The 9,423-nt window shown below is 41.4% G+C and overlaps 2 protein-coding genes across 2 annotated transcripts; one reads left to right on the top strand and one right to left on the bottom strand.

Moving 5' to 3' along the window:
* Nucleotides 1–1,008: 1,008 nt before the first annotated feature.
* Nucleotides 1,009–4,189, top strand: LOC143105903 (uncharacterized). The gene is made up of 3 exons (XM_076270042.1): nucleotides 1,009–1,200; nucleotides 1,675–1,796; nucleotides 3,674–4,189. Exons 2-3 carry the CDS (start codon nucleotides 1,675–1,677, stop codon nucleotides 4,131–4,133), a joined length of 582 nt encoding a protein of 193 aa, XP_076126157.1. The 5' UTR covers nucleotides 1,009–1,200; the 3' UTR covers nucleotides 4,134–4,189.
* A 1,654-nt stretch (nucleotides 4,190–5,843) lies between these two features.
* On the bottom strand, nucleotides 5,844–9,124 carry srp19 (signal recognition particle 19). Its single transcript, XM_076270539.1, has 5 exons — nucleotides 8,979–9,124; nucleotides 8,575–8,650; nucleotides 8,344–8,415; nucleotides 8,144–8,255; nucleotides 5,844–6,682 (listed from the first exon to the last, which is right to left on the bottom strand). The coding sequence occupies exons 1-5, from the start codon at nucleotides 9,014–9,016 to the stop codon at nucleotides 6,552–6,554; spliced, it is 429 nt and encodes a 142-aa protein (XP_076126654.1). The 5' UTR covers nucleotides 9,017–9,124; the 3' UTR covers nucleotides 5,844–6,551.
* Between the last annotated feature and the right edge of the window lie 299 nt (nucleotides 9,125–9,423).

The following is a 9,423-nucleotide window of genomic DNA, read 5'->3' as shown; positions in this document are numbered from 1 at the left end:
GTATCACATCCTTTCTCATGATTAAACAATTAATTTGTTGCAGGATTGATAAACAGAGATATGTCATCTGTGATTATAGCAAAGTGACATTTTGTTTTCACTGGAGGCAGAAGTATGACCATTGTTGCATAAACCATCACTCCTAAATTAAAGTATCTGTCTCACCGCATGTGTAAGGTTGACTTTGTGCCTCAGGACAAGGAGGAGAACATGATACACACATCAGTTGTTGACTTTGGTAACCCAAGATCCAAAAACACCAACAGAGATTTGCTTTGCTTTGCCTCTCTCTCTCTCACTCTCTGTCTCTGTCTCTCTCTCTCTCTCTCTCTCTCTCTCTCTCTGTCTGTCCCTGTCTGCTTCACAGGTCTTGGTATGTGGCAGCCAAATGGCCTTACATTGGGTGTTGACGTAGTTGTGTCAGGCATGTCCAGGCTTCCCTAGTGGCACCACAAGAGTGTATTTGGGATGGTATCAATGACAGAGCTTGTGTGTGTGTGTGTGTCCATGGATGGGTGTGTTAAGAGATGGTGTCTATGATGGATTCTGTGTGACTGTGAGTGTGCAATGATACTGTTGTCTTAATGTAGAACAGTTGTATATTACAAAACTTGTCAAACACTTAAATGGTCTCCATACAGACCCCTGATAAAGCATATGTGATTAATACAATGTGCTGTGCGCATGTTAGGGAATGCAGACAGTAATGGACAAGTTGATATCACTGATGCAACAGAGTCAACTGTGTGTGTATCTGTGCTGATGACAGACAGTATCGCTACTCTGTGTATTGTGTGTGTGTGTGTGTGTGTGTGTGTGTGTGTGTGTGTGTGTGTGTGTGTGTGCTCATGGTGAGGAGGGGGCGAAGTGCGTGCCTGATCCACTGTGGGTGTGTGCCGAGGGGCTGGTCTGTGACGAGAGGTGGCACCCATTGGTAGGTAGAACAGCATTGTTGTGGGCAGTCTAAATCCAAAATGTCATCAGATACACAATGTGGGAAACAATGGCAGGAATGGCTCTGTTTCATCACGCCTCGCCGCTCTCCTCTGGAGGGGTCATGATGCACTGCAGCGGCACGGACAGATCTCCACTAATCCTCAACAGGCCAGTTCTCAGCGCAGTCTGGTGCCTTCACAGTGTCCACAGCCATCTTGAGGCAGAGGCAGTTGCTAGGCAAGTGGAACTCAGTCTACGGAAAAGGTCAGTTAAATTGTCTGTTGGAATAGTGACATAAAAGCAACATTGTAAATGACTTAATTATAGATATTATGTCTGTGGGTGCCTGTTTTGTAAGTGAAATTACTACCCAACCTAGAGAATTCTGATGTCATAACTTTTGAGACTGGGAACATATTCTGTAACAGTAGGCACAGTGTGGCCAGTCAAGACCTTAGTACATGGTGATTCATTTGATTCTGATATAAATACCTGATATGATGACAGGTTTCAAATCTGTTGGGTGCCACTGCTCCCTTTGCTTTCCAGTTAGACTGGAGCGCTGCCACTTTCCATTGTGGCAAGTATGTTGGCTACATTCACACTTTCCCAGAATAAAAGAGCAACCATAATGTAACATTTGGCATTCTACAGTACAGTAGTCACACTCTCTTTATACAAAACTATGCATATGAGAATATTAACTCATCAATGTACCCATTTCTGTTTTGCTTTTAGATGAATTTGGCTTTAATCCATGAGAAACTGATCATTAAGTCATTCTGGGAGCAGCGAATTGATAAGCACTCCCAAGTAAGCGATACCGAGGAAAGCAGAATGAAGAAGAGCGCCCTGGCAAAGTAGGTCCATTAAAAGAGTTTTTCCCTTAATTACACTATGCCACCAACAGAGCTGGAGAGGATACAAAGTGCTCTTCACATTGTAAGAATCTATATGTGATGACTGGTCTACATTTTAGATCGCATTTTATATGTGCAGTATTTCCCATATCAATAACCAGCTAATGGTAGTAATTCCATTACTGCAGCATCTTGTACAGGTAGACAATGCTAGAGAAAACATCATAATGGTTGAGTGTTAGTTGCAGTGACTGTTTTCCAGCCATATGATAATTATTTACTGCTGTGCTACTGTGTTTGGGGGGAGTTTAAAATTGGTAAAAGAAAAGGAAATCTGACTGGGATGAAGGATTAGGTGTAAAACATCATGGCACTGAGAGCAACACTAGTGTGTCCCCCTGATCATTCTCATATGTCCAAAATAGCCACAAGTATGATGTGAGAAGCTTGTAAAGTTCAGTAGGATAACAGTTGACATGCATCCATTAGAACATTAATTACCACTGTTATTCTGAAATAGACAATGAAAGTACATTGGCTGAATTTTAGACATAGTCATTGTCCATTTCGGATGAGATGTTAAACCGAGGTCCTGACTCACTGAGGTCATTATAGGTCCCGTGGCACTCATCACAAAGAAGGGCTTTCCTGGTGTCTAAAATTCCCACCCTGACTCATTCCATCTGGCCTCCTAATCATCCCCCAGTGTAAATTGCTGTTTGATTCCCTCACCCTCCACCTCAAGCTGGTGTGTGGTGAGCGCTTTGGGTATGTAATGTGTTGCTGTTGTTGTTCAATTTCCACATCAGCAACATAGACCAATAAAATATGTTTGTTTGTTTGTTTTTTTCCACAGAGGATCTACATACTCACCATCATGTGATAGTAAGGTTGATGACTAGTTATGTTACATTCTTCCTAGTTGCTAAGATACAATTATGGGGTGCTGGACACTGTTGGATGATGTATCTCATTTTATGTGTTCAAAATTAAAAAGTAACACCAACCAATGTACTTTCACTGTCTCTTTGAGCTGCATTCACCGACAGTATTTGTTCAAAAATTTGTTCAAACTAGTTGAAAAATGCCTAAAAATCCTTGAGCTTCTCAGCAGCTGGTGCCCTTTCTAATTATATCATCAATATCATTAAACTCCACCAACTAATTGGTTTCACACAAAGCGTGCAATGGAAGGGGGCTAAAATAAGAATGCTGAAATCAGATGTTTCTTTCAATTGAAATGTAAAAAGAAGTAAAACATTGTAAGTAGGATACAAGAAATGGGCAAAAGATTCATCTCATTTTATGTATAAAAAACTTTACGTACGTTTTATGTAGGACAAATCTGCATGATGAAACACAATTAGAGAAGGGTAAAGCTGGATCTGGGAAAAGGCCACCGAGGACTGATGGCATCCACAGCGGATCAGCAAAGTCCATTGGAACATTTTTGGTAGCTCAGTCTCCCGTAGGTGTCATACAATAGCCCTCACCTCCCTCAAAGCTTTAAGGTCAGAGGATTATCCGCCACTGCAACATCCAAATGTAATAATCCATATCAATGTCAAGAAGGTGCATGATGCAGAGAAAAGAACTGCCCACTAACACCATTCTGTTATGAAAGCAGCCAGGCTGCTTACTCATTCGAGCTGAATCAGACAGAAAAAGAAGTCTAGGTTTAATGTGAGACCAGACTGTGATCATCTAAACAATTAACTCAAAAACAATGATCTACTAAAAGTCTGATTTAAAAGCAGAAATGGAAACTTTATCAATAGTTTTTTTCGAGAATCATGCTTTATTGTCTTTATAAGTGTAGTAATTCTTGACCAATACTTTTGAGATATCCTCACTCGATACTGCTTGGACTGTTTCAGGCTGAGAGATGAATGGCTCTGGAGACTGGAGAGCCGAACCAAACATCTGAAAAGCTTCAACGAGGAACGCCTGAAGAGAACCAAGCCAGAGCAGCAGCTGGAGGAATTACAGCAGAGGGAGGACAAGAAAGCGAGAGAGGGAGATGAAGGGAAAGACAACAGGGAAACTGACGGGAAACAGGAGGCCAATGACGTGGAGGAGATGGAGCAGAATGGAGAGGTGGAACCAGATGAGAACTCTGAAGAGCAGGAGGTGACCGATGTAGCGGAGGAGACAGAAGAGACGGAGGTGACAGAGGAGAGTCGGGGTACTGGGCTAAAGGACATGGAGGAGGATGTTGAGATTACACTGAACGGGGAGGTCAACGGGGAGCTCAACGGGCAGGTCAACGGGGAGGTCGACTGGGAGGAGATGCAGGCTGAAAAGCCAGAAATGGAGATCGAGCCAACGCAGGAGTGAGCCTCTTCCTTCTTGCTGTACCCCACTAGTGATGAACACAAAAGCCTGCCATTGCCAATAAATTATTCACTTGTAATGTCTGTGTCAGCATATTTTTTCCATTGAATAGTCCTCTTTGAAGCCCTTTGTCCTCCATATATTAACTGTGTTTTTGATATTTAACAAGTCTGTGTGGACTACAATAGGTGATACCTCATCCAGATTGTTGTTTTAAAGACACAAACAAAGATATTTATGTGCACTGGACAGCTAGAACCCCACCCAACTGTCAGCAGCAAGGAGATATTTATGGGTATATATAAACTGACAAACTCTTTAGTCAAACTACGACAGGAGAACAGTGACGGATTTACAGCCAGTAATGAATATGTAGTCATCCAATATCAGCACCTTTTCTTTGTTCAAACATGTATGAAACCGGTGCCATTCTGTCCTGAATTTTCTCTAGATATATTTAATTGTGAGTTATTTCTTTATTAAAAACATAACAGCCAGGATAATCTACAGTCGAGGTTAAGGACACACTGGAGACAGAACTCTCCTTCTGTACTAAATAAAGATTCTAATGAGCAGTCAGGCGTGATTCAAATCATGCTGTTGGCACTTGGCATAGTGACTATCTGTGCAAATATCTGGGTGCTTCCGTGGCACCAGAGGGAGTCTCACAGACCTGTGAAAGCAACAGGTGGTGTGAAGGACATGACAGACTACTCTCTCAGCCCGTGATGGCCTGCCAGAATGTCTCAACGTGTTTATGCCCCCACTCCAGAATAATACACTTAAAATATGGAGCCTGACGGCTGTGCTGACAGGTGCTGTCACGAGACAGAAGGGTCTGATTCACACTGACGTGATGGGAATGTTTACCTCGCACACAGGTGAGAGGCTGTGATATTATTAACCATAACAGCAAAAGTTACAGTTGTGAAAGTAATACTAGTAGTGATACAAGTGAAAGAGTAACATATTCTTATCTTTTAAAAGCAAATCCATGTTGAACTCCTATTCCCAGTATTAGTTTTTCCAGAGTGTCTTGACACCTGTCTGCTTGTTGTATTTTGTTGTACTGTTATATCTGGCTTTGACTGGTTTAATCAAAGATGTTGTTCATGGCCATAATGCAGTCTCACTGAGTTAACTTGTGAAAGCACTCCTTTGTTTTCTGGACACCCATGGCCCTCTGTGCAGTGTGTGTGCAGGGACACCTGTGAAATATTTACTTGGCACCACTACTTAAGGTTTAAACAAGAAAGCAACTAGTTGATCTTGATCTAAGGTTACTGGTATATAGTATGGATCAAAATAGTTTATACACTGTCTGGATATGTGACTTGTAGTGAGAGAACAGTAACACATTAAGACAATGTAGTTTGTATTCATATATCAATAACCTTAGATCGAGACCAACCAGTTGTTTGTTAATTACCAAGAGTAAATTACTTGTGACGCTTAATACCTTATTGAGCGCTCATACATATTCATATTATGTATTCATAGCTAACACATGAATACTAAAATAAAAATGTTGCCCATAAAACATAAAGGACCTTTAAAACATTTCTTCAACTATATGGCATTGCTCATTACTACCCCAAAGCTGCTAAAAACATTTTGATCATCTAAGGGGTGGAAAATGAAAATGCTTTGGGGTTAAAACACAAAATTGTAAGCATTTTTTTCACAACAATATGACAAAAATTGGTCAATGCATTCGGTATTTGTGAATCCTTTATTACATGACTGCTTTTCATTATTAAATCAGACATCCTTTCGCACAATTTCTACAATGGAAGAGGAGAGGTAAAACCATGTTGATGAAAATGAAGCACACCCACTAGTCCTTAAATAATGTGAGTGGAATACAAATATGTGGCCACAACCTATATAATGTGCAGCTCTAATGTAACGCTCCTGCTCCATTCACTGCCACACATTTGTGTCCCTATCACATGCTTAAGCATGGCCAAGCAAGATTTTCAGTATCCCAAGAATTTGCCTCTTCTGTTCCTTGTTAAAAAAAAAAAAAATCCAAAAGTAAATATAACATAAGAAAGGAGTAAAGAAAAAAGTGGGAGTTTTGCCATATCCCCCATGTTGAAACATACATAAAGATGTGGTTATTGCTTCCGGTCATGACAATCCTTTGAAGTCTTTGTCTCTTTCACTGTGGTTCATTGTATTTGACATACTGTTTGCAGATACAAATTCAGATGCAACTTAAAAAGAAACTGCATTTCTATCGAACCAACAACAGTGATTGTAAACACAAAATTAACCATAAATCCTTAACAATCTAATAAAAAAACAGCATTTTTACCTGAGGATGACTACAATTGTACAACCCTCTGCTTAGATTGAATAAAGCTCCTAAACTCAAGAAACCCCCAAAAATCACAAGTGGACCCACAGACACATAATCTACTTCTTCTTCTTCTTGCCCTTCTTGCCTCCCTCTCCTTGCTGTGCTCCTGTGTCCCCACCTCCACTCTTCTGTGTTCTGGTCTTCAACTTTGGGATCATTTCTGCTACGTAAAACATCACATCTTTACCTGTGAATATAAGAACATAACATTTCTAATCGTCCAGAAAAAGAAAGAATGTGCAAGCCCAAGTGTACATACTGGCACCATCAACATTCATAGAGTCAGAGAGTGAGTGTAGGTGTACATGAGTTGGAAGCAGCAGACTATAGCAAAGTGTTGTGGCAAAATTGCAGGTGGTTAGCCAATCCCAAATACAGAGGTTTTGACCCCTATGACAATATTCACTATATCCAGAGTGGTACTACTTCCAGGATTTACTGTATACTTTTTGACTGAAGTGGAGCGTGTCACCAGCTTCAAGTTTCTGGCTGTCCACATCTCTGAGGACCTCTCTTGGACCATCAACACCTCTACCCTGATCAAGAAGGCTCACCAGCGTCTCTTCTTTCTGAGGAGACTAAAGAAAGTCCACCTGTCTCCTCAGATCCTGGTGAACTTCTACCGCTGCACCATCAAGAGCATCCTCACCAACTGTGTCACAGTTTGGTATGGCAACTGCTCTGCCTACGACCGAAAAGCACTGCAGAGGGTGGTGAAAACTGCCCAATGCATCACCGGTTCCTCACTCCCCTCCATCGAGGCCATCCAGGGCAAGCGATGCTTGCGTAAGGCATACAGCATCATCAAAGACTGTTCTCACTCCAACCACAGACTGTTCACCTCACTCCCCTCCAGGAGGCGTTACAGGTCTCTCCGCACCCAAACCAGCAGGTTCAGAGGAAGCTACTTTCCTGCAGCTGTCACCCTACTGAACTCTAGCTCTGCACCCCGGTGACAACCAACCAAACTAAGCCCCCCACTGCCCCTGCCCAATGTCTCCTTGCCTGTTTGTTATATCCAGTTTTTAATATTTTTTTTCCGAAGTGTTTACACAAGTGTTTACAACTTAGTGTTAACTAATATTTGTTGCAAACTGGACTACGAACAAAATATTTAGTGCATTCCTGGATCTACATCCTTATGCATGCTTCCTGCCAGGACTTTAATGGGCTTTTTCCAAATCACGGAAGAAACGTCGACGCAGCGGTATAGTAGCAGATAATCAGGCAAGTGTTATTTAAATAAACTCCTTAAAACTCCCGGTGCACTTACAAACTTTCTAATGCCTCATTATTGGACTAAAGGTCATAGTTGTACTACTGTAGAAGTTTCGTACCATTCAGGGCATTATTAGTGGGGTAATTTACGAGATAAAAGTTGGTTCCATTACGACTGCAGAACGTCATTAGTTTCTGACAGAGCTACTCGACCAGGGTTCGACCAAGGGAAAAAAGGTTCTGGGAGGGTGTTTGGCTCAGGGTCATGGTGCAAAAGGACCCTAAGGTGAAATTACTCCGAACCGTCGCTTTAATTTTTCTGCAAATTTAAGTCAGTTTAAGTCAAACATTTGAGTCAGCAGGTACATCTTTTCACACTGTTGGATGTAGATTTTGGGTTAGGGCCCGAAGACACAGGACAACCACTTACGTGAGGAAAATTTCTCTTGACAAGGATTTCCATCCTCTTCTTTGATCTGGACACGAACTCTTCCCCTGAACTGTACATCCCTGTTCCACTCACGAGGGTGCATCTTGTTGTTCTACAGAAAGCCACACACAGCATTACTAATTTACATTATGCATGGTCCATGCATTTAGATTCCAGAGAGAAAGATCATCATAACTCACCTCCACCAGAATATTTAATCCTGCTGCTGTTAAAACATCCCGTATCTCTGCACACGAGGGGTTTTCAACAGCCTAGAATAACAAAACAACTGAATGCTTCCAGACAATTGGCAATTCTTACATTGATGTTATATGGAGTGCCCAGCAAATTGAATGTCGTTCGTAGGCTACAACAATATATGACAGCATTTTTCCAATCATAGTTGATTCAGAATCGAGGTGTTACCTCACCTTTTCCGTGGGTATTCTGCGGCCCTCGGCTAAGGTTTTCTTGCTGTTGATATATACGGGGTAAATGCAAATAAATCTGAAAGAAATGACAACGAACAGGTGATCAGGTTACACAGTAAACCTTCAACGCCAAACCCAAAGTTTACTTGACAAGTGACGACACACTAAAGATATCAACTACGTTGAGCAACATTAAAACAACATCAAGCCATGATCAATGTAATAACGTTAAGAGTAGCCTAGTGTCAACCCTATAACAGGAAGGATTCGTAGTCTACCAACATGCTAACGTTAGTCAGCTGTCCAACTAGCTTCTCATAGCAGCAGCAAACTCAAATGTTAGGTAGCAATTAAGTTCATGACAGACACCCTTGTGTGTACAACGTCCAATAATTCTAACCAACCTTTCTTTGTCGTTTGGATTTGTTGTCAAATGGGCCATTTGTAATCAACCAAAGAAACGATTATACAAGACGGTAACGTTTGCTAGGAAAGTACACGTAGCTTTTCAGCACAAGAGCAGTCTATGGAGAGCACGGCACTGCACTGATTCTCCGCCCTCTACATGGATTAGATGCTGAATTGTATATTATCGCCACCTTCTGTTGTGGAGTTTGTTTTTGCTTGCTTGCTTTTGTCACCCTTGCTTTTGTCTTTCCTTCATTTTTACAATAGTAAATCAATTTAAAATGATGAAAATAATTTTAATAGCCTGATTCCTTTCCATTTATCTTGATAGCCATTTTAAGAGTTGAATGTGTTCGCCTCCCTGGTGTTCCAGTAGAAGCCCATTGGATCACACCTCAGCCCGGAAGATGGCGGTAGTGCACTAAGTTTGGTTTGCAAACT

The sequence above is a fragment of the Alosa pseudoharengus genome, unplaced genomic scaffold (genome assembly GCF_046254945.1).
Source record: "Alosa pseudoharengus isolate Yale_2024_CS ecotype anadromous, Long Island Sound unplaced genomic scaffold, YU_APseudo_1.1 YU_APseudo_1.1_scf_6, whole genome shotgun sequence".
NCBI lineage: Eukaryota > Metazoa > Chordata > Actinopteri > Clupeiformes > Clupeidae > Alosa > Alosa pseudoharengus.
Note: the sequence above shows the minus strand (reverse complement) of the source record. Positions and strands in the feature narration are given on the sequence as shown.

What these genes read in the sequence shown, in the direction of transcription:
- LOC143105903 (XM_076270042.1), top strand. Translation starts at nt 1,675, where the DNA reads ATGAATTTGGCTTTAATCCATGAGAAACTGATCATTAAGTCATTCTGG. An exon ending in AAGAAGAGCGCCCTGGCAAA is followed by an intron (nt 1,797 to 3,673) that starts GTAGGTCCATTA and finishes GGACTGTTTCAG; the next exon opens with GCTGAGAGATGAATGGCTCT.
- srp19 (XM_076270539.1), bottom strand. Translation starts at nt 9,016, where the DNA reads ATGGCCCATTTGACAACAAATCCAAACGACAAAGAAAG. An exon ending in GATTAAATATTCTGGTGGAG is followed by an intron (nt 8,256 to 8,343) that starts GTGAGTTATGAT and finishes GGCTTTCTGTAG; the next exon opens with AACAACAAGATGCACCCTCG. An exon ending in TCAAGAGAAATTTTCCTCAC is followed by an intron (nt 6,683 to 8,143) that starts GTAAGTGGTTGT and finishes TTATATTCACAG; the next exon opens with GTAAAGATGTGATGTTTTAC.